The sequence below is a fragment of the Bubalus kerabau genome, chromosome 5 (genome assembly GCF_029407905.1).
Source record: "Bubalus kerabau isolate K-KA32 ecotype Philippines breed swamp buffalo chromosome 5, PCC_UOA_SB_1v2, whole genome shotgun sequence".
NCBI classification, from domain to species: domain Eukaryota; kingdom Metazoa; phylum Chordata; class Mammalia; order Artiodactyla; family Bovidae; genus Bubalus; species Bubalus kerabau.
The window spans coordinates 77,717,278-77,742,059 of record NC_073628.1 but is presented as its reverse complement, the minus strand read 5'-3'; the positions used below and the strand labels follow the sequence as shown (position 1 = coordinate 77,742,059).

The 24,782-nt window shown below is 42.3% G+C and overlaps 1 protein-coding gene across 1 annotated transcript in view; it reads left to right on the top strand.

Annotated features, from left to right (window-relative positions):
• Window positions 1-23,826: 23,826 nt before the first annotated feature.
• Window positions 23,827-24,782, top strand: part of RAB3GAP2 (RAB3 GTPase activating non-catalytic protein subunit 2) — a 100,908-nt gene continuing 99,952 nt past the window's right edge. Inside the window, exon 1 of the mRNA XM_055581924.1 lies at window positions 23,827-24,093. Coding sequence (XP_055437899.1) covers window positions 23,979-24,093 — 115 coding nt within the window. The 5' untranslated portion in view covers window positions 23,827-23,978. The remainder of the gene's footprint in view (window positions 24,094-24,782) is intronic.

The following is a 24,782-nucleotide window of genomic DNA, read 5'->3' as shown; positions in this document are numbered from 1 at the left end:
GCATTAAGAAAACACAGTAAGTTAAAAATCTATTTTTTTCAAATTAGCTTGATCACAGTTAATGATGTCCTGGTAACTATTTAACAACTGGTTTGGGAGGGCTTCCCTGCTGGCTCAGACCAGGAAAGAATCTTTCTGCGATGCAAGAGACCTCGGTTCGATCCCTGGGTCTGGAAGTTCCCCTGGAGAAGGAAATGGCAACCTACTCCAGTAATCTTGCCTGGAAAATCCCATGGACAGAGGAGCCTGGCGGGCTACAGACCATGGGCTCGCAAAGAGTTGGACACGACTGAGAGACTATCACTTTCACTTGGGAATGGTAGGAAAGCAAATCATGGTAGTGTTTGCTGATTTCTATGGTATAAATATTCTCACTACTATGGCAGATTTCCAGACACCAAAGTGGAAGCAATTGGTTTATGAATTTCTTAAAAGTTAAGCAGGTCTGGCCAACTAGTAGGAGATATCTTGAGTACACCACTGCCAGTAAATGTTAACCAATCATAAAGAAATTGTTATATCTCATGATTATCTTATAAAGTCTCATTTGCAATATTAATTCAAACTGTCTTGGAAAGGAAGGTTAAAAACTGATAAAACTATCAAAGTCATTGCTGCTAAGATGACGGAGGAATAGGACGGGAAGACCACTTTCTCCCCACAAATTCATCAAAAGAACATTTGAACACTGAGTAAATTCCACTAAACAACCTCTGAATGCTGGCAGAGGACATCAGGCACCCAGAAAAGCAGCCCATTGTCTTCAAAAGGAGGTAGGAAAAAATATAAAAGATAAAAAGAGAGACAAAAGAGGTAGGGATGGAGCTCCGTCCCGGGAAGGGAGTCTTTTTAAAAAAGAGAGAAGTTTCCAAACACCAGGAAACACTCTCACTGCCGAGTCTGTGGCGAGCCTTGGAACCACAGAGGGCAACATAACCGGGAGGAAAAATAAATAAATAATTAAAACCCAAAGATTACGAGCCCAATGGTAACTCCCAGCGGAGAAGCAGCGCAGATGCCTGCATCCGCCACTAGCAAGTGGGGGCTGGGCAGGGAGGCGCGGGCTGCATTGCTTAGAGTAAGGACCGGGTCTGAATGCCCTGAGGGCAATCTGAGCAATCTAACCTGGGCTAGCAAACCAGACTGTGGGCTAGCTACCACGCGAAAAGCCCTAACCTAAGACACTGCCAGGCCTGCTCACAGAACAAAGGACTGAGCAGAGCTAGCTGGCTGCAGACCGGCCCATCCCCCCTCTCTGGTGACAGGCAGGAGAGGGCAGCCAGAGCCGGAGAGGGGCAGTCATGGCCCCAGAGAGGCATCTATCAAACTGCAAGCAGGCTTCATTGCTAACCAAGACTTCTTGGGATTCCAGACAGTCAACATCCACCTGAGAAGGTGCGCCAGTTGTACACCCAGAAAACTGAGCTGCAGGGACGGGGGAGACGATAAGTCGCAGCAACCACGCTCGCCAAACACCTGGTCACCTGAGCTGCTTGGACCTGGGAAGGGCACAAAACTCAGGCCCAACCAAGTCTGCACCTCTGAGGACTACCCGAGTGCCTGAACCTGAGAGGCTTAGACCTGGGAAGTGCATACAACCCAGGGCAGGCATCAGACAGTTCCCAGCAGAGCAACCTAGAGCCTAAGCAGGGTAGACTGGGAAAGCACACACACTGTGAGTGAGGGCAAACCCAGGGTGGCCGAGACACTGCGAGCACACGCGTGTTATTTGTTTGCAGCGTCCCTCCCTCCCCACAGCACGACTGAACAAGTGAGCCTAAAAAAGTGTCCACCACCGCCCCCTTGTGTCAGGGTGGAAATTAGACACTGAAGAGACCAGCAAACAGAAGAAGCTAAAACAGAGGGAACCTCCTTGGACATGACAGGTGCAATAGATTAAAAACCTTGTAGTTAGTACTGACTACATAGGAACAGGCCTATAGATCTTGAGAAATATAAGCCAGATCAAGGAACTATCTGAAAATGAACTGACCCCACACTGCCCACAACAACACCAGAGAAAGTCCTAGATATATTTTTACTATTTTTACTATCATTCTTTAATTTTTAAAATTTTTAAGTCCTCTATTACTCCTTAAATTTTCATTTTTATAACCTACTATTACTTTGCAAAAAAAAAAGAGAGAGAGACCCTATTTTTTAAAGCAAACTTCATATATATATATATATATTTTATAATTTTTGACTTTTTTTTCTTTAATATTGTATTTTTGAAAATTCAACCTCTACTCTAGATTTTTAATCTTTGCTTTTTGGTATTTGTTATCAATTTTGTACCTTTAAGAACCCAATCTTCAATACCCATTTTTACTTGGGAGAGAGATTACTGGCTTGACTGCTCTCTCCCCCTTTGGACTCTCCTTTTTCTCCACCAGGTCACCTCTATCTCCTCCCTCCCCCTTCTCTTCTCTACCCAACTGAATCTGTGAATCTCTTTGTGTGTTCTGGATGGTGGAGAACACTTAGGGAACTGATTACTGACTGGATCTGTCTCTCACCTTTTGATTCCCCTCTTTAACCTCCTGGCCACCTCTTGTCTCCTTCCTCCCTCTTATCTTCTCTGTGTAACTCCGTGAACATCTCTGAGCGGTCCAGACTGTGGAGTGCACATAAGGAAGTGATTACTGGCTAGCTTGCTCTCTCCTCTTTTGATTCCCCCTCATCTCATCCTGGTCACCTCTGTCTCCTTCCTCCCTCTTCTCTTCTCCATGTAACTCTGTGAACCTCTCTGGGTGTCCCTCACTGTGGAGAAACTTTTCATCTTTAACCTAGATATTTTATCAACAGTGCTGTATAGATGGAGAAGTCTTGAGGCTACTGTAAAAATAAGACTGAAAACCAGAAGCAGGAGGCTTAAGTCCAAATACTGAGAACACCAGAAAACTCCTGACTCCAGGGAATATTAGTCAACAGGAGCTCATCAAATGCCTCCATACCTACACTGAAACCAAGCACCACCCACGGGCCAACAAGTTCCAGAGCAAGACATACCACGCAAATTCTCCAGCAACATAGGAACATAGCCCTGAGCTTCAATATACAGGCTGCCCAAAGTCACTCCAAACCCATTGACATCTCATAACTTAGTACTGGATGCTTCATTGCACTCCAGAGAGAAGAAATCCAGCTCCACCCACCAGAACACCAACACAAGCTTCCCTAATCAGGAAACCTTGACAAGCCACGCGTACAACCCCACCCACAGAGAGGAAACTCTACAATAAACAGAACTCCACAAACTTCCAGAATACAGAAAGGCCACCCCAAACACAGCAATATAAACAAGATGAAGAGAAAGAGGAATACCTAGCAGGTAAAGGAACAGGATAAATGCCCACCAAACCAAACATAAGAGGAAGAGATAGGGAATCTACCTGATAAAGAATTCCGAACAATGATAGTGAAAATGATCCAAAATCTTGAAAACAAAATGGAATCATAGATAAATAGTCTAGAGACAAGGATTGAGAAGATGCAAGAAAGGTTTACCAAGGACCTAGAAGAAATAAAAAAGAGTCAATATATAATGAATAATGCAATAAATGAGATCAAAAACACTCTGGAAGGAACAAATAGTAGAATAATGGAGGCAGAAGATAGGATTAGTGAGGTAGAAGATAGAATGGTAGAAATAAATGAATCAGAGAGGAAAAAAGAAAAATGAATTAAGACAAACGAGGACAATCTCAGAGACCTCTGGGACAATGTTAAATGCCCCAACATTCGAATCATAGGAGTTCCAGAAGAAGAAGACAAAAAAAAAAAAAAAAAAAAAAAGACCATGAGAAAATACTTGAGAAGATAATAGTTGAAAACTTCCCTAAAATGGGGAAGGAAACAATCACCCAAGTCCAAGAAACCCAAAGAGTCCCAAACAGGATAAACCCAAGGCGAAACACCCCAAGACACATATTAATCAAATTAACAAAGATCAAACACAAAGAACAAATATTAAAAGCAGCAAGGGAAAAACAACAAATAACACACAAGGGGATTCCCATAAGATAACAGCTGATCTTCCAATAGAAACTCTTCAGGCCAGGAGGGAATGGCAGGACATACTTAAAGTGATGAAATAAAATAACCTACAGCCCAGATTACTGTACCCAGCAAGGATCTCATTCAAATATGAAGGAGAAATCAAAAGCTTTACAGACAGGCAAAAGCTGAGAGAATTCAGCAGCACCAAACCAGCACTCCAACAAATGCTAAAGGATCTTCTCTAGACAGGAAACACAAAAAGGGTTTATAAACTTGATCCCAAAACAATAAAGTAAATGGCAACGGGATCATACTTATCAATAATTATCTTAAACATAAATGGGTTGAATGCACCAACCAAAAGACAAAGACTGGCTGGATGGATACAAAAACAAGACCCCTATATATGTTGTCTACAAGAGACCCACCTCAAAACAAGGGACATACAGACTGAAAGTGAAGGGCTGGAAAAAGATTTTCCATGCAAATAGAGACCAAAAGAAAGCAGGCGTAGCAATACTCATATCAGATAAAATAGACCTTAAAACAAAGGCTGTGAAAAGAGACAAAGAAGGACACTACATAATGATCAAAGGATCAATCCAAGAAGAAGATATAACAATTATAAATATATATGCACCCAACATAGAAGCACCGCAATATGTAAGACAAATGTTAACAAGTATGAAAGGGGAAATTAACAATAACGCAATAATAGTGGGAGACTTTAATACCCCACTCACACCTATGGATAGATCAACTAAACAGAAAATTAACAAGGAAACACAAACTATAAACAATACAATAGACCAGTTAGACCTAATTGATATCTATAGGACATCTCACCCCAAGACAATGAATTTCACCTTTCTCTCAAGCGCACACGGAAACTTCTCCAGGATAGATCACATCCTGGGCCATAAATCTAGCCTTGGTAAATTCAAAAGAAATTGAAAGCATTCCAAGCATCTTTTCTGACCACAATGCAGTAATATTAGATCTCAATTACAGGAGAAAAGGAGAAGGCAATGGCACCCCACTCCAGTACTCTTGCCTGGAAAATCCCATGGATGGAGGAGCCTGGTAGGCTGCAGTCCATGCTAAGCGTCGGACACGACTGAGCAACTTCACTTTCACTTTTCACTTTCATGCACTGGAGCAGGAAATGGCAACCCACTCCAGTGTTCTTGCCTGGAGAATCCCAGGGACGGGGAAGCTTGGTGGGCTGCCGTCTATGGGGTCTCACAGAGTTGGACACGACTGAAGTGACTTAACAGACTTAGCAGCACTGGAGAAAAACTATTAAAAATTCCAATATATGGAGGCTGAACAACACGCTCCTGAATAACCAACAAATCACAGAAGAAATCAAAGAAGAAATCAAAATATTCATAGAAATGAATGAAAATGAAAACACAACAACCCAAAACCTGTGGGACACTGTAAAAGCAGTCTTAAGGGGAAGGTTCATAGCAATACAGGCATACCTTAAGAAACAAGAAAAAAGTCAAATAAATAACCTAACTCTACACGTAAAGCAACTAGAAAAGCAAGAAATGAAGAACTCCAGGGTTAGTAGAAGGAAAGAAATCTTAAAAATTAGGGCAGAAATAAATGCAAAAGAAACAAAAGAGACCATAGCAAAAATCAACAAAGCCAAAAGCCGGTTCTTTGAGAGGATAAATAAAATTGACAAAACATTAGCCAGACTTATCAAGAAACAAAGGGAGAAAAATCAAATCAATAAAATTAAAAATGAAAATGGAGAGATCACAACAGACAACACAGAAATACAAAAGATCATAAGAGACTACTATCAACAATTATATGCCAATAAAATGGACAACGTGGAAGAAATGGACAAATTCTTAGAAAAGTACAACTTTCCAAAACTCGACCAGGAAGAAATAGAAAATCTTAACAGACCCATCACAAGCACGGAAATTGAAACTGTAATCAGAAATCTTCCAGCAAACAAAAGCCCAGGTCCAGATGGCTTCACAGCTGAATTCTACCAAAAATTTAGGGAAGAGCTAACACCTATCCTACTCAGACTCTTCCAGAAAATTGCAGAGGAAGGTAAACTTCCAAACTCATTCTATGAGGCCACCATCACCCTAATACCAAAACCTGACAAAGATGCCACAAAAAAAGAAAACTACAGGCCAATATCACTGATGAACATAGATGCAAAAATCCTTAACAAAATTCTAGCAATCAGAATCCAACAACACATTAAAAAGATCATACACCATGACCAAGTGGGCTTTATCCCAGGGATGCAAGGATTCTTCAATATCCACAAATCAATGAATGTAATACACCACATTAACAAATTGAAAAATAAAAACCATATGATTATCTCAATAGATGCAGAGAAAGCCTTTGACAAAATTCAACATCCATTTATGATAAAAACCTTCCAGAAAGCAGGAATAGAAGGAACATAACTCAACATAATAAAAGCTATATATGACAAACCAACAGCAAACATTATCCTCAATGGTGAAAAATTGAAAGCATTTCCCCTAAAGTCAGGAACAAGACAAGGGTGCCCACTTTCACCATTACTATTCAACATAGTTTTGGAAGTTTTGGCCACAGCAATCAGAGCAGAAAAAGAAATAAAGGAATCCAGATTGGAAAAGAAGAAGTAAAACTCACTGTTTGCAGATGACATGATCCTCTACATAGAAAACCCTAAAGATTCCACCAGAAAATTCCTAGAGCTAATCAATGACTATAGTAAAGTTGCAGGATATAAAATCAACACATAGAAATCCCTTGCATTCCTATACACTAATGAGAAAATAGAAAGAGAAATTAAGGAAACAATTCCACTCACCATTGCAATGAAAAGAATAAAATACTTGGGAATATATTTACCTAAAGAAACAAAAGACTTATATATAGAAAACTATAAAACACTGGTGAAAGAAATCAAAGAGGACACTAATAGATGGAGAAATATACAAAAATGTTCATGGATCGGAAGAATCAATATAGTCAAAATGAGTATACCAAAGCAATCTATAGATTCAATGCAATCCCTATCAAGCTGCTGCTGCTGCTGCTGCTAAGTTGCTTCAATCGTGTCCGACTCTGTGTGACCCCATAGACGGCAGCCCACCAGGCTCCCCCATCCCTGGGATTCTCTAAGCAAGAATACTGGAGTGGGTTGCCATTTCCTTCTCCAAAATGCATGAAAGTGAAAAGTGAAAGTGAAGTCACTCCGTCGCGTCTGACTCTTAGAGACCCCATGGACTGCAGCCTACCAGGCTCCTCCATCCATGGGATTTTCCAGGCAAGACTACTGGAGTGGGGTGCCATTGCCTTCTCCCCCTATCAAGCTACCAACGGTATTCTTCACAGAGCTAGAACAAATAACTTCACAATTTGTATGGAAATACAAAAAACTTCGAATAGCCAAAGCAATCTTGAGAAAGAAGAATGGAACTGGAGGAATCAACCTGCCTGACTTCAGGCTCTACTACAAAGCCACAGGCATCAAGACAGTATGGTACTGGCACAAAGACAGAAATATAGATCAATGGAACAAAATAGAAAGCCCAGAGATAAATCCACGCACCTATGGACACCTTATCTTTGACAAAGGAGGCAAGAATATACAATGGAGAAAAGACAATCTCTTTAACAAGTGGTGCTGCGAAAACTGATCAACCACTTATAAAACAATGAAACTAGAACACTTTCTGACACCATACACAAAAATAAATTCAAAATGGATGAAAGATCTAAACGTAAGACAAGAAACAATAAAACTCCTAGAGGAGAACATAGGCAAACACTCTCTGACATAAATCACAGCAAGATCCTCTATGACCCACCTCCCAGAATATTGGAAATAAAAGCAAAAATAAACAAATGGGATCTAATTAAAATTAAAAGCTTCTGCACAACAAAGGAAACTCTAAGCAAGGTGAAAAGACAGCCTTCAGAATGGGAGAAAATAATAGCAAATGAAGCAACTGACAAAGAATTAACCTCAAAAATATACAAGCAACTCCTACAGCTCAATTCCAGAAAAATAAACGACCCAATCAAAAAATGGGCCAAAGAACTAAACAGACATTTCTCCAAAGAAGACATACAGATGGCTAACAAACACATGAAAAGATGCTCAACATCACTCATTATCAGAGAAATGCGAATCAAAACCACGATTAGGTACCATTTCACGCCAGTCAGAATGGCTGTTATCCAAAAGTCTACAAGCAATAAATGCTGGAGAGGGTGTGGAGAAAAGGGAACCCTCTTATACTGTTGGTGGGAATGCAAACTAGTACAGCCACTATGGAGAACAGTGTGGAGGTTCCTTAAAAAACTGGAAATAGAACTGCCTTATGACCCAGCAATCCCACTGCTGTGCATACACACCGAGGAAACCAGAATTGAAAGAGACACGTGTACCCCAATGCTCATCACAGCACAGTTTATAATAGCCAGGACATGGAAGCAAACTAGATGTCCATCAGCAGATGAATGGATAAGAAAGCTGTAGTACATATACACAATGGAGTATTACTCAGGCATTAAAAAGAATACATTTGAATCAGTTCTAATGAGGTGGATGAAACTGGAGCCTATTATACAGAGTGAAGTAAGCCAGAAAGAAAAATACCAATACAGTATACTAATACATATATGGAATTTAGAAAGATCGTTAATGATAACCCTGTATGCAAGACAGCAAAAGAGACAAAGATGTGTAGAACAGTCTTTTGGACTCTGTGGGAGAGGGCGAGGGTGGGATGATTTGGGAGAAGGGCACTGAAACATGTATAATATCATATGTGAAATGAATCGCCAGTCCGGGTTCAATGCATGATACAGGGTGCTCGGGGCTGGTGCACTGGGATTACCCAGAGGGATGGTATGGGGAAGGAGGTGGGAGGGGGGTTCAGGATGGGGAACACGTATACACCCGTGGCAGATTCATGTTGATGTATGGCAAAACCAATACAATATTGTAAAGTAATTAGCCTCCAATTAAATAAATTTATATTAAAAAAAAACTATCATAAAGCAAATATAAGAGTATGGCCAGTCTATTTAAAAGAAGGATGTACAGAGGAATAATAAATCTGTAATAATAAGTCAGGATATTGTCTTAAAGTAAATACTGAACTTCTATAGGGAACCCAGCAGTTTTAAGCCATAGTCTATAAATAATGTGAAATGTGGCAGTCAGCTTTCGAAGGTCTTTCTAAGAGAGAGGGAAAATAAAGCTTCAAAAGGAAAGGTAGAGATTATTCTAAATTTGGGAGTGACACAAACAACAGCAAAGACTGAAAATAAAGCCAAATTTTTTTAAGTTTAAAAGAAAAAAAATGAGGGGAAAATACATTTTAACTTCATAAAATGTGAATCAGTAAATTTTGAGAAAATAATTTCACACAATAAAATTGGAAAAATAAAAATTCAAAGATACCCAACTGTGATATGCAAGCAGAAACAGGAAAATATGTTGACAAGATGATGGGCAAAAATGCCAGAGCCTCTGATAGAAGACTTAGCCAGGATGGTAGAACTCAAATGCTATTACACAGCCTCTATGGAAGTACCCACAGACTTTTGCTGTTCTAGAATTTTCTTGGTTAAAAATTGCTTGAAATTTGCAGGGTATTGGCTGCTTTTGTAAAGCAGAAAATGATCCTGTTTGAAAAATAATTTTTACTTTAACGAATACTTAACATTGAGCACATTTTGTATCTCTGGACATCTTTTTTTTACCCCACCTTAGAGCACATATCCCCACTAAAAAGTATATTCAAGCAGACTATAGGAATTTGAGTCTCCTGAGCTCTGACCCTATAAATGGGCTTTCCTCGACAGAGTCCCCTGGCCCATGCTCTGGGGCCTTTCAGCAAACACCTTGGTGCACTTCTGAAAACAGCTCCTAATTAAACCGAAGTTGATAGGAAAAGGAACCAAAACAGGTTTAGAAGAGTTACACTTCCTCCTTCATCTTGTCCTCCATGTCCTCAGTTCCATGCAGTAAAACTCAAAATGTTCTTTTTTTCCTTTTCTTCCTAGTTAAAAACTACACTCATCCAACAGATGCAGGGCAGGTCTCACCTTCTTGACAAAGGTCCCCCGACAGCCTCCTGGCACAGCAATCTCTCCAGACAGAACCATGCTTGCCTGAAGCACTTTCTTTCACTATATAATCATATGGGACCTCTTTTGATTTACCTGTTTAGACAGCAATGTCTATCTGTCCAACGGCCCTGTGGGCAGGCAGGATCTGTATTTCATGCCATTTATCTCCACCCCCTGGCTATTGGACCATTCTTTCTTTTCTTTTTTCCTCCCTTCCACAAATGTCCATTAGCAAGCTGCCTGTTTGTCAAGTACTTATCTGCTAGACACTGGAGATGAAAACAAATTTGAATAAACTATTGTCTCTGAGTCTGAGTGAGAAACAAATTTGAATGAACCATGAGTCCTTTTTAAGATTTTGCCCCTCCTTACCTCTCCAACCTAACCTCAACACTTTTCTTTTAGCGCTAGACAGACTAAAAGATATTCAATTCTTTAAATACACTGCTGCTGCTGCTGCTGCTGCTGCTAAGTCGCTTCAGTCGTTTCTGACTCTGTGTGACCCCAGAGACGGCAGCCCATCAGGCTCCCCTGTCCCTGGGATTCTCCAGGCAAGAACACTGGAATGGATTGCCATTTCCTTCTCCAATGCGTGAAAGTGAAAAGTGAAAGTGAAGTCGCTCTGTCATGCCCGACTCTTAGCAACCCCATGGACTGCAGCCTACCAGGCTCCTCCATCTGTGGGATTTTCCAGGCAAGAGTACTGGAGTGGGTTGCATTGCCTTCTCCGTTAAATACACTAAGTCCTCCCATCTCCAGGGTACTGAGTTGTTTCCTGTGTTTAAGAATGCTTTGCCCACCCTACTCTTAGGTTTGTATCTGAACTTAACTCCAGTTTGTATCTGAACAACATTGACTCAATCCTTCTGGTCTCAGACTAATGGTATTTCTCCAGGAGCCCTCCCTGATATCCAAAGTGGAATACCCTTTTTATGGTCTCCTCTGTACTGTTCACAACATTGCACTTTCAAAATGGAGTTACAGTTGCCTATCTGTGCGTGTCACTGAAATCCGTTATCTATTAGTACAGATATGTGTTGCTATTGTGTATTAGGTATGAGTCATGTGCATGTTCATGGTATTTTTGGTACCTAGCAGTATTTTTTACAAGGTACTGAATGAATGAATGTCCATAGGTAAGTGGGTTGAAATTCCTGCTCTTGAGAACATCACCATCTAGTGGAGGAGTGTGTATCAGTTGCTCAGACTCTGCGACACTATGTACTATATAGCCTGCCAGGCTCCTCTGTCCATGGAATTCTCCAGGCAAGAATACTGCAGTGGATTGTCATTTCCTTCTCCAGAGATCTTCCTGACTCAGGGATCAAACCCAGGTCTCTTGCATTTCAGGCAGATTCTTTACCATCTGAGCCACCGGGGAAGCCGCCAGTGGAGAAGACACACATTCAAATAGATAAACCATCGTACAAGGTGCTACATTTTATGACACAGGGGCTTTCCAGATGGCTCAGTGGTAAAGAATCTGCCTGTCAACGCAGGAGACACCTGAGACTCCAGTTCAATCCCTGGGTTGGGAAGATCCTCTGGAGGAGGAAATGGCAACCCATTCCAGTATTCTTGTCTGCAAAATCCCATAACAGAGGAGCCTGGCTGGCCCCAGTCCACGGGATCACAAAGAGTCAGACATGCACACAAGTCCCCTACATACAAACCTTCAAGTTTCAAACTTTCAAAAATGTGAACATGCATTCCATCAGCATCAGGTGTGAGTGAATTTGCAGCTTGTTCTCCATCTCCTATTGCTGACGATCCTTCAGCTCTACCATCTCCCATCTCCTCTCCCTCCTCCAGGAAGTAACTCTTCTTGCCTGTTCACTCAGTGCCAGCCTCTGTATGCCAGCGGTTGTACTGTACTGCGGTACTTTTCAAGGTTCTGTACTGTAAGACTTAAAATGTTTTATTTTTTGTTTTTTATGTATTACTTGTGTGAAGTGAAGTGAAGTCGCTCAGTCGTGTCTGACTCTTTGTGACCCCATGCACAGCAGCCTACTAGGCTCCGCCGTCCATGGGATTTTCCAGGCAAGAATACTGGAGTGGGCTGCCATTTCCTTCTCTAGGGGATCTTCCCAACCCAGGGATCGAACCTGGGTCTCCTGAATTGCAGACAGACGCTTTACCATCTGAGCCACCAGGAACCTATTACAGTACTATACAGTCAATTGTGTTAGTTGGATACCTAAGCTAACTTTGTTGGACTTATGAACAAATTGTACTTATGAATGCACTCTTGGAGCTTGTTCCTATGTAGGGGATTTACTGTAAATACATAGACAAATAAGCTATGGGGTTCCAAAGGGATTAATTTTGCCTGTGAAGACAAATTCTTCACTAAGGAGGTGAAATTTGAGCTGAGTTTTGAAGGCTTTCAAGATGTACTAGGAGAGAAGAGGCTCGTAGCAGATACTCAGTGATTTAACTCCTTTTGAATGTTCCAGCATAGCTCTGTACAGGTCTATATGGTCCTAAATGTTTCAGACCTTCCAGGTGCCTTTCAGTGCAAGAAAGAAAAGACCAGAGTTTGACCATAAATGAAGGACTTGACTAATCAGGACAGAGGGAAGGACTGTATTTGGAAAAAGACTGTGTGTGTGTGTGTTAGTCACTCAGTCGTATCTGACTCTTTGTGACCCCATGGACTGTAGCCAGCCAGGCTCCTCTGTCCATGGAATTCTCCAGGCAAGAACACTCGAGTGGGTTGCCATTTCCTTCTCCAGGGGATCTTTCCAATCCAAGGATCGAACCCAGGTCTCCTGCATTGCGAGCAGATTCCTAAACATTTGAGCCACCGGGGAAGCCTAGGGAAAAAAAAAAAGATTCAATAGTATCAAATATAAATCAAACCAATGACTTCTGGAAAGACTATTAACACTGACTACATCTACTGGAAAGAAACTGCATCAAGAAGAGTGAAACAGTTGATTGCCTATGCCATTCAATGTAAAGAGCACAAATTAAAAGGCTTGAGAGAAGGGAATTCTTCACTGAACACATAAGGGAAAGTTCCACAGTTCTGGAATCTTATAACCCGTGAAAGTTTTACCAATGATGAATAGAAAGCCAACATTCAACATGAATCTAGACTCTAGTGGAAATCATTAAGAATGTCATGGAGCTGGGCCAGATGAACATGTATGACTCCCAACCTATAAAACCTTCCCTCCACAGCCCTTAGAGTGCAAGCAAGATGTGAAAAGTGGTATCAGTAAAGACCATAAGGAGGCTTTTCTCACTTTTAGGCAAATGAAGAAATATTAATTAGTCCTTAATTTCTGGAGAAATTAAAATTTGAGTAAGTTTAAAATTATTCAGGCTACCGCTCTGGACTCACTACTGACCATGATGTCACAATTCACATACCAGAAACAGCTGCTTGTTTGTCCACACACACGAATCATCACTACGCCAAAGCCTTTTGTGATGTAATTGCGTTTGCCTGGGCTACTTTCTCCTATCTCCCTTCTACCATCATTAACCAGCTATAATCTATTCTACTTTCAAGACAAAGCTTAAACATTACCTCCAAAAAGCCTTTTCTGAATCCCAAGGCTGTGGTATTTGCCCCCGCTCTGTGCCCTTGTAATATTTTTGCCTTTTTTTGTCTTAGTAGCCTACCAACTCTACCAGTAGAGGGTCTTACTTATGTTTATGTTCATAGGGTCTCTAGCTATTCCTAGGACCTAACGGGCACCCAGAAAATGAATGAACAAATTAAAAGAATATATTAAAGTGTTACTGGAAGATTTCTAACATGACTAGACATGGGGCTTCTCTGATGGCTCAGACAGCAAAGAATCTGCCTGCCATGCAGGAGACCATGTTTGATCCCTGGGTTGGGAAGATCCCCTGAAGAAGAGAATGGCTACCTACTCCATCACATTTGCATGGAGATTTCCATGGACAGAGGAGCCTGGCTGTCTATAGTTCATGGGATTGCAAACAGTTGGACACAACAAAGCGACTAACACTTTGACTTAACTTTCACTTTTTCATGATTAGACCTATGCCTCAGGAGGACAAGTCTGACAGCAATGTGCAGGATGATTAAAGTGTGAAGACATCAGAACCAGAAGCAAGAAGAACTGGGGGCTATAAAAAGAACTCAGGAAAGTGGTTATGTAGATCTAGATTAAGGAGATGGCAATGGGGACTGTAAGGAGAGGATCAATTTGGGAGACCTTTGAAGTTAAACCAATGGAGTCTTTAACAAGGGAGATAAATCATATTTTTAGTCTTTCTGTTATTAAGTAACCCAACAGAAGAATTATACCATTAACAAAAAGAAAGGAGTCTAGAATGAGGGTGACTTTGGAGAAAGGACTAGAGGAGGAGAGAAAGACAGCAAGAAGCTAATAAAATATCCAGATATAAAATGATTAAAGAGGAAGAAAGGGGCCAGGAGGATGCAGCTTCACTGAAGCTAAGGTTTGGGAAAGCTTTAAGGAAAGTGTGGTCCAGAGTAAGTACGCTGCAGCGAAGTCAAGAAAGATGTCAGGGAATTTCCTGGCAGTTCAGTGGTTAAGACTCCATAATTCCACTGCAAGGGGCATGGGTTCAATCCCTCTAGGGGAACTAAGATCCTGCAAGCTGCATGGTGCGGTCAGAAAAAAAAAAAAAAGAAAGATGTCAGCCTCAGTTATCTTAGCTCACAAACCCCAAGGCAATGGCTTTTGGGATTTAGGGTCTCAGATTTAAATACAACTCCTTCCAACAGTTCCCCGTCCTCCTAACCTGTCCTTGATTTTCCATTATGAAAATTGATGGTTGAAACTTACCACTTAGGTACTCAACAACACTGGGAATATTCCTTTATTTCACAGAACCTTTTAAGGATCAGTTGTGCCAAAAATAACAAGAAATATTCAGTCATTTGGAGCATATTTTTATGTCCAAATGAAACCAACATATTTAAGTAATTAAACATGTCCTGTTAACTGGTTTAATCTCTTCTGAACGGTGCTAAGGAAAAATGTCAGAGAAATAAAAATGCTTTTATTTCAACAACACAGATGGAAGAGACCAAGCTTCCTCCTTGAAAAAGTTCCTTTTTGTTACTTAGGTCATACTGTGTTGGGATTAGGTGCAGCTACAGTAACAGAAAACCTAAAATAACAGTAACTAAAAAATGGAAGGATTTATTTTTTTCTGTAAAAGAAGTCCCCATGTGGTAGTCCAAGCTTAGACGGCAGCTCTGGGCAACAAAGAAGCCTGAGCCTTGCCTCCATGCTCGGCCATAGTTTAAGTCACCTCATGGTCTAAAATGGATGCTGCAGCTACAGCCATAACGTCAAACTCCATGAAAGAAACAGAAAAGGGGAAAGAAAGACCGCAGAGTTGTCCTTAGCTGCCTGTTCCTCTTTAAGGAAACTTTCTGGAAATCCCTCCCAACAATTCCAACAATTTATGCTCCATCTCATTGGCCAGCACTTAGTCATTTGGATCCACCCAGTCAGTGAAAGTAAAAGTGTTAGTCGCTCAGTCCTGTCCAACTCTGTGGGATCCCATAGACTGTAGCCCATTAGGCTCTTCTGTCCAAGGGATTTCCTGGGCAAGAATACTGGAGTGGGTTGCCATTCCCTTCTCCAGGGGATCTTCTCAACTCAGAGATTGAACCAGGTCTCCTGCATTACAGGCAGATTCTTTACCATCTGCACCCCAGAGAGATTGAGGAATGTGATTTGTTTTTAAATCTGAACACATAGCTTGCCCAGTAATATAGCGGTTCTCTTGTTAAGAAAAACGGGGTATGGATAATAGGCTAGTAATCTCTTCCACGTGTCTTCTCACTGTTTTAAATATTGTGACCTCCTTACCTAACATGTCTTAAATGCAGTAAGGTCAAGAAGAAGGAAACTTACGTGTAGAATTAAACAATAAATAAACAAAACCAAAAATGAGCTTTTAGAGAACAGAGTGGTGGTTGCCAGAGGCAGGAGTGGGGGATGGGCAAAAAGCATGAAGGGAGTCAAAAGATAAAACTCCATTCATAAAATAAATAAATCAAGGGGATGTATTGTACAGTATTGATGTAATGTACATCAAGGGGATGTAATGTGCAGCATGGTGATTTAATAACACCATAATAACAGTGTAATGATATTTCTAAGTTGCTGAAAGTAGAGTTTAGAAGTTCCCAGTGCAAGAAAAAAATTTGTAATTGTGTATGGTGATGCAGGTTAACTACTTATTGAGATGATCATTTCACAATATATAAATACAGAATCATTATGTTTTACACCTGTAACTAATATAACATTATATATCAATTATATCTCAAAAAAGTTATCAATAACACACACACTCAAACTATGGAGACTTAAAAGCACTATAGCACTCAAATTTTTTAGCTATTTTTAATCTTCCTTTTTTATGCTATTTAAGTAGATTTTGCCCTCATATGAAAATTGGAAAATATTGAAAACACATATATTTTATATTCAAAAAAACTAAAGTTTTTTTTCATAACTGATAAATGTCAGCAAAAAACAAAAACACTTCTCTTTCCCCCAATAAAACATTTTTCCTTTGCGTTGTTGCTAAGTCGTGTTTGACTCTTTGCAACCCCATGGACTGTAGCCTGCCAAGCTCCCCTGTCCATGGGATTCTCCAGGCAAGCATACTGGACTGCGTTTCCATTTCCTCCTCCAATTTTCCCTTTACCCAGAGTTAAAGACTGCCATAGCCAGTCTCTGCAGCTCCTGGAAAAATAACCTACTTCTGAAGAGAGGTTATAAATTTTCTTCCAAGGATAGAGTTTGGTTGATCCATAAAAAGCTGATTACTTGTGACTTCCTACCTACTAAATGCCATCACTTTGTCTCAGCATTCACTGCCCTTAAATTCTTCATTGAATTCAACACAGTAGATTCAACTGTTCCTGAAATTTTCTTTTCCCTCCCTTGGCCTCTCTGACATGGTTCTATTATGCCTGGTTTATTTCTTTGACTGCTTATTTTCAGTCTCCTTTTCGAGAGCTTCTTCCTCCAGGCACTCCTAAAAAAAGTAATGCTCTCATTTTCTTTCCAGGACCCAATCCTTCTCATATCCCATGTGAAGTCCAGTGATACTTTCACTCCCACCCTTCAATATAATGTTGTGTGAATGACCTCTCCAATCCCACATTTCTAACTTCTGTTGATAAAAAAACGTGTGTTTTTTTTTTTTTTAACCTAGATCTTCCGCAGACACTTTGAATTTAAGGAATCCAAGACTAAATTCACCCTATTCATGTTAACACTCAAATGCATTCCTCTTCTTGCCCTCTTTTGGTTGCTAACATGACATTGCCATTGCCTTCTTGGGTCTCATCTTCCCTCCTCGCCATCCATATCTAATCACATACCAAAAATCCAGCTCCAGAGCAGCACCACCTTTCCATTGCCATTACTTCTCACTTATTATAGAATAATGTTATGCTGGGACTTTCCTGTTGGTCCAGTGGCTAAGACTCTGTGCTCCCAATGCAGGGGGCCCAGGTTCAATCCCTGGTTAAGGAACTAATTCCACATGCTGCAACTACTGATCCCTCATGCCACGACAGAGATCGAAGATCCCTCATGCCACAACTAAGACCTGGCACAGTCAACTACTTAAATAAAATTGAAACCTTTAAAAGACAGAATAATGTTCTGTTATCTTGAGGTGTCTCTCTGCTGTCAGTCATGCATCACATATACAGTTATCCATCATGCCATACCTCTTCAAAATAGTATCAATTGGCTATACCTTGCACACAGAATAAAGCTCAGATTCTATTTGGACTTTGCAGTTCTCTATAATCGGGATCCAATCTGATTATTGCCTTTCATATTTCTTCCCCACTACTCCTTTTCCATAAGACAACCTAGCAATCAAAATGAATCTCCCCCTTATTTCTCCCATGGCCCTTTATGACTACCCAAAGTCACCCATGGTACTCATTACACTCTGTTTTTTAGAGCTATTTGTGCTTGTCTGTTTCCCTGCTTAGATGGTGAATCTCTGGAGGGCTTGTTCTTATCACCCCCTTGTGCTCACAGGAGTATCTTTAGTGGAATAAGATAGATGTTATCTTTTGTGGATGTTTATTGAATAAATATGAGTTGTATATAGCCTCCACTTCTGCTCACAGAATTTGAAGTTCAATTTAAGGATAACCCTCAGCACAGATATGAGGTAAGCCTTTTCAAGATATCCCCTTTCAGGGACTTCCCTGGCAGTCCAGTGGTTAAGACTCTGAGCTTTCACTGCAGGGAGCATGGGTAAGATCCCTGGTTGGGGATCCTGCATGCCAATGGCATAGCAAAATAAAATAAAATATACTTGGGAATTCCTTGTTGGTCCAGTGGTTAGGACTCTGCACTTTCACTGCTGAGGATGTGGGTTTAATCCTTGGTCAAGGAACTATGATCTCACAAGCTGTGTCTCCAAAATTTTTTTTTAATTTTTAAAAGGGATTTCCCTGGTGGTCCAGTGGTTGACTATATGCTTCCACTGCAGGGGGCATGGTTTTGATCCCTGGTTGGGGAACTAAGGCTGTGAGGTGCAGCCACAAATTAAAAAAAAAATATATATATATATATATAATATATATATGGCCTCTTTCTTTTACTTACAGATGCTCAGCACCCTCTCATTCACTTCTGCCTTCCTTAGAGCCCTTACTAGGGTGCCCACATAGACCCCTCCTTTTGAGGAAGTCGAATGCCCAGATCTTTTCCTTCCCAGTTTCTTACCAAAACTTACACTTCCCTGAGATGCACTTCAGACTCCACTCTTCTCATTCTGTAGATCAAGGCGACACGAATTGCCCAAGTCCAAGTGACCTACTAGCAGGCCTAAGTGAGATGGAAACTAGTCTCTTGACTCTAAGTCCACTGCTCGCTCTTTCACACTTTGCTGCCCACCCTGTTTCTCAGCCCCTCCAGTCTCTGGCTACTGTTAAAGATTGGCAAGGACTGGCCTCTGGTGCTCCGTGAGCATCTCTCTCTTTGCAAGAGTTACCAGTGCTCTAACTCTCAGGAACAGATCCTAGGGGGAGCTCGCATTCATTCTCCTCTTGGCGATTGTTTGGTCAGTCTCTTCCTAGCTTCTGAACACAGAGACACTGTCTAGGCTGGGATCCGGAAAGCCTGCACATTTTCTGCAAAGTGCTTTCTCATGGCTGTGTGGTTACTGATCCCCACAGTGTAACAAACCTCCCACACTTCACAGAAACCATGGCAGCAGAACTCCAGAGGCATCACCCTGCAGTTTTATAACATCCTGGGGCGGAAGAGCTCCGTTCACCAACACGAAGTAATTTCTGTGAAGGGGATCTAGCATCCTTAAAAGCAGTCATGAATGAGTCTTTTCAGTACTAGTTGGAAGGAAGTCAGGGACTTCACAATTGACACTAAGCAGTAATGCCATTCAATAGCAGCCACGCAAGAGATATATGAACGCCTCAGGGCAGAACAAAGACCAGCTGAATCAGTCAAGGGCAGTTACTTCTACAAAATGCATTTACCTGAATAGGAACTTGACGGGTTTTCAAGGAATGACACTGTATCCTTTCCAAAAGTGTCATGTGTTCTTTGCTCATTTTGTAAAACTAAGAATTGAAATTTAAATTTTATTCTAGTATGGTCTTGGTGTTATATTTTAGGATTTAATCATCAGGGCTGATCTGAGGAAGTGTTATTTTTTTTTTTTCAGATGGAAGAAGAAAGCACTGAAAGTTTGCCTTTTCTGAAAGATTTGATTTTACAATTATAGGTATTTGATGTTGAAGGAACTTCGTAGTACATCTTAAGTGAAAGTGAAAGTCACTCAGTCATGTCTGACTCTTTGCAACCCCATGGACTATACAGTCCATGGAATTCTCCAGGCCAGAATAATGGAATTGGTAGCCTTTCCCTTTTCCAGGAGATCTTCCCAACCCAGGGATCGAACCCAGGTCTCCAGCATTGCGGGTGGATTATTTACCAGCTGAACTACAATGAAAGCCCAAGAATATTGGAGTGGGTAGCCTATCCCTTCTCCACCAGATCTTCCTGACCCACGAATCGAACCAGGGTCTCCTGCATTGCAGGCAGATTCTTTACCAACTGAGCTATGAGGGAAGCCCCAGTACATCTAAACCAACCATATATTTTAGACGTAAAGAACTGGCCTCACATTTGATAAAATTATCTACTCTATTTTGTGAAAATTATTTTACTTTTGAAAGGGCATCTCAGAAAATTCTGAGAACTGTTCCACTAATTAGAAGTCAAAGTGCCATTATATATGTTTTTTGAGACAGAAGGCTGGTTACATCAAATTGTTAGGGGAACTACCAACTAAAACTGCCTGCCCCGGCCTGGCACCATAGTAATCACTTGCATGAGTTAACCTTACAAAAGGAGGTCCTGGTTAGGAACAAGGATCTAACAAGCTACCATTAACCAGAATAATTCAGGAAACATCAAGAGGAGAGAAGAGACTCCAGTCCATATGTCCTGCTACCCTCCCAGAAACCTGCTTGCTGGAATCCATCTTGGCTGAGTGACAGGCACACCACCGGGAAGGACCCCGAGTCAGAGTGATTGGCCAGAGACAACCTGAAACCAACCAGATTACTGTAAAATCCAAGACTGTGAACCACATGGCAGAAGAGTTCTCAGTTTCCTCACCCTGCAGCTCTCCACCAGAGTGCCCCTTCCCAATAAAGTCTCTTACTTTGTCAACGCCTGTGTTTCCTCAGTCAACTCACTTCCGTGTGTCAGCCCATTCTTGGGCCCTGGAAGGGGTCCCTTTTCCTGCAACAAAATGACATATTATCGATAGCTTACATAATCCAATTCTAAGTGCCATGTGACCCCTTATGAGATCAAGAAGGAATATTATCTTTTTCAGCTTTTACTTTTTAGAAAAATCCTTTAAATGTGCTTAAAGGGTCTTCTCTTTGAGTAGTCATGTACAGATGAGAGTTGGACCATAAAGGCTGAGTGCCAAAGAATTGATGCTTTCCAACGGTGATGTTGGAGAAGACTCCTGAGAGTCCCTTGGACAACAAGGAGATCAAACCAGTCAATCCTAAAGAAATCATCCCTGAATATTCATTGGAAGGACTGATGCTGAAGCTCCAATACTTTGGCCACCTGATGCAAAGAGCTGACTCTTGGAAAAGATCTTGATGCTGGGAAAGGGCAGGAGGAGAAGCGGGTGACAGAGGATGAGATGGTTAGATAGCATCAACAACTCAATGGACCTGAGCTTGAATAAACTCAGGGAGATAGTGAAGGACAGGGAAAGTTGGCGAGCTGTTGTCCATGGGGTTGCAGAGTCTGACACAACTTAGCAATTGAATAACAAAAGGGTCTTCTCAGATACACACACATATATTTCATTAAAAAAAATTGAGATAAGACACATACAGGATGGCATTGTGACTACCTACCTTTACAGTGTGTGGAAAAATACTTTAAAAAATATAAAGTGCTTTGTAAAAGAACTGGGTTGTTCTATTTACCTTATGTACACATTCCATTTCATTTATTCCTCCAGGAAATATTTATTGAGCACTATGTGCCAAGTCCTGTGAAGAGACACTGAATATAAAGGACACAAAATTACATCCCAACCTTCAGGAATTTACAATGAAGTCTGTTCCTGAAACTGGCAACACCTCCATCCCAACAAAACAAAACAACAACTTGGTGAGGTTCCCTGTTATGCTATGAACTTACTTCTTTTCTTTCTAGCATCATGATCAGATCAGATCAGTTGCTCAGTCGTGTCCGACTCTTCGCAACCCCGTGAATCGCAGCACACCAGGCCTCCCTGTCCATCACCAACTCCCAGAGTTCACTGAGACTCACATCCATCGAGTCAGGGATGCCATCCAGCCGTCTCATTTTCTGTCGTCCCCTTCTCCTCTTGCCCCCATTCCCTCCCAGCATCAGAGTCTTTTCCAATGAGTCAACTCTTCACATGAGGTGGCCAAAGTACTGGAGTTTCAGCTTTAGCATCATTCCTTCCGAAGAAATCCCAGGGCTGATCTCCTTCAGGATGGACTGGTTGGATCTCCTTGCAGTCCAAGGGACTCTCAAGAGTCTTCTCCAACACCACAGTTCAAAAGCATCAATTCTTCGGCGCTCAGCCTTCTTCACAGTCCAACTCTCACATCCATTCAGGACCACAGGAAAAACCATAGCCTTGACTAGCTGGACCTTTGTTGGCAAAGTAATGTCTCTGCTTTTGAGTATGCTATCTAGGTTGGTCATAACTTTCCTTCCAAAGAGTAAGTGTCTTTTAATTTCATGGCTGCAGTCACCATCTGTAGTGATTTTGGAGCCCAGAAAAATAAAGTCTGACACTGTTTCCATTGTTTCCCCGTCTATTTCCCATGAAGTGATGGGACCAGATGCCATGATCTTCGTTTTCTGAATGTTGAGCTTTAAGCCAACTTTTTCACTCTCCACTTTCATCAAGAGGCTTTGGAAAACTCAGCAGTGGCCACAGGACTGGAAAAGGTCAGTTTTCATTCCAATCCCAAAGAAAGGCAACGCCAAAGAATGCTCAAACTACCGCACAATTGCACTCATCTCACACGCTAGTAAAGCAATGCTCAAAATTCTCCAAGCCAGGCTTCAGCAATACATGAACCGTGAACTTCCTGATGTTCAAGCTGGTTTTAGAAAAGGCAGAGGAACCAGAGATCAAATTGCCAACATCTGCTGGATCATGGAAAAAGCAAGAGAGTTCCAGAAAAGCATCTATTTCTGCTTTATTGACTATGCCAAAGCCTTTGACTGTGTGGATCACAATAAACTGTGGAAAATCCTGAAAGAGATGGGAATACCAGACCACCTGATCTGCCTCTTGAAAAATTTGTATGCAGGTCAGGAAGCAACAGTTAGAACTGGACATGGAACAACAGACTGGTTCCAAATAGGAAAAGGAGTTCGTCAAGGCTGTATATTGTCACCCTGTTTATTTCACTTATATGCAGAGTACATCATGAGAAACGCTGGACTGGAAGAAACACAAGCTGGAATCAAGATTGCTGGGAGAAATATCAATAACCTCAGCATCATGATAATTTCAGTTAAATAGTTGAGTAATTAATATCTTACTATCCATGTCAACCATCAGAATTTTAAGCTCCATGGAACAAGTATTTCACCTCTTTTGGTCTCTGCTTTATACTCAAGCCTTGCGTGCCTGACACAGAAGAGGAGCAATGTATTTGTTGAATGGACAGAGAAACGAATGAAAAAGCAAACGGATGTCGGAAAACAAGAGTACAATACAGTATAATAAGTACTGTATTAGGCGTGCATAGTGTGACGAGAATTTATATGAGGCGTTTAGAACTAGGCTTGAGGGAGCTGACTTTCAGAAGAGAATTTGATCTTTTCAAACTCAGATACTTGCATGATACCGTCCCCCACTGGCCTGGCAGTAGCTTAACAGGTATTATTCTCTACCAGGCCATCTAGAAGACTGGTTAAATGGCTCAAAGGCCGGCGCGGACAACGTCCAATGAGGTCACCTCTGGCTAAGAGCCAGAATGACTAAAAGGGTTCATCCCCGGTGCGGATGCAGAACCCGGACTAAAGCCGGATCCCGGCCTTCGCCGCGTTACACCCCGCGGACGCCGCCGGTCAGGTGATTCGGCTTTCGCCCGCCCGAGCGCCTGGGTTGTCCCGCGCATGCGCAGTGCTCCGGGCGGCGGAACCAAGGGCGCTGACAGCTTCCGGTTTGGTTTCCCCGCCCCCTGCGTGGCTGAAGCTCTCCGGGCTCCGCGGTGGCGGCTGGAGCAGCGGCGGGGTGGCGGGGGGCAGGGCGTGGTGAGGTAAGGTGAATGCCCGAGCGGGCTTCCCGGAGCCATGGCCTGCTCCATTGTCCAGTTCTGCTCCTTCCAGGACCTCCAAGCCGCCCGGGACTTCCTCTTCCCTCATCTGCGGGAGGAGACCTCCAGCGGCGCCGTGAGGAGGGACCCCAGTAAGTGCCCCCGCCTCGCCGCTCCCTTCCCCGCCTCCTCCCGCGGGACCTGCGCGGCGGGCTCGGGTCTCCCGCCCGCCCCGGCGCTCCTAGTTCCTCCCTCGCCTCCCCTTTCCTTTCCGCGCGGATCCCCTGCCGTGCGTCCTGAAGCCGCGTCCGTCTGCCCTGACTGCGTCGGTGTTGTCTTCCTCTCGCCTAAGCCACTCCGCCCTCTGCCCAAACACTGCGTCTGGCTTGCTCTTCTCTCTGCCTAGCCCACTTCCCCACCCCCCAACTTCTACTTTTCTCTCTGAGTCTCTTCTCCGTCTCCCCCTCTCCCTCCGGCCCGAGGTGCCCCGTTCCACACCGCCTGCCCCGTGATCGCATCCTCCTCCCCACTCCTCGCCAGCTGTCAGCGCGCTATCCTGGTTTCGCCTCAGCCCCCACGCTCCTCCGTGTTTGGGACTGTGTGGCCTTCTGCTGCTTCCCTTTCCGAAAGTGTCTGTCATCGCCCACTCTCTGCCTTCTTCCATCCCCTTTCTTCCCATTCACGTTTAGAAAATAAGTGATTGACAAGTGAGAGACTCCTAAGGTGGTGAGTTGGAGGCTCCCAAATAAAGGAAAATGACTTGTCACGGAGTGAGAAGCCACATCAGGAGTTAAAATCACAGCAGCTTGGCCATGAAAAGTTAATGAGATGAGAAGCCTTC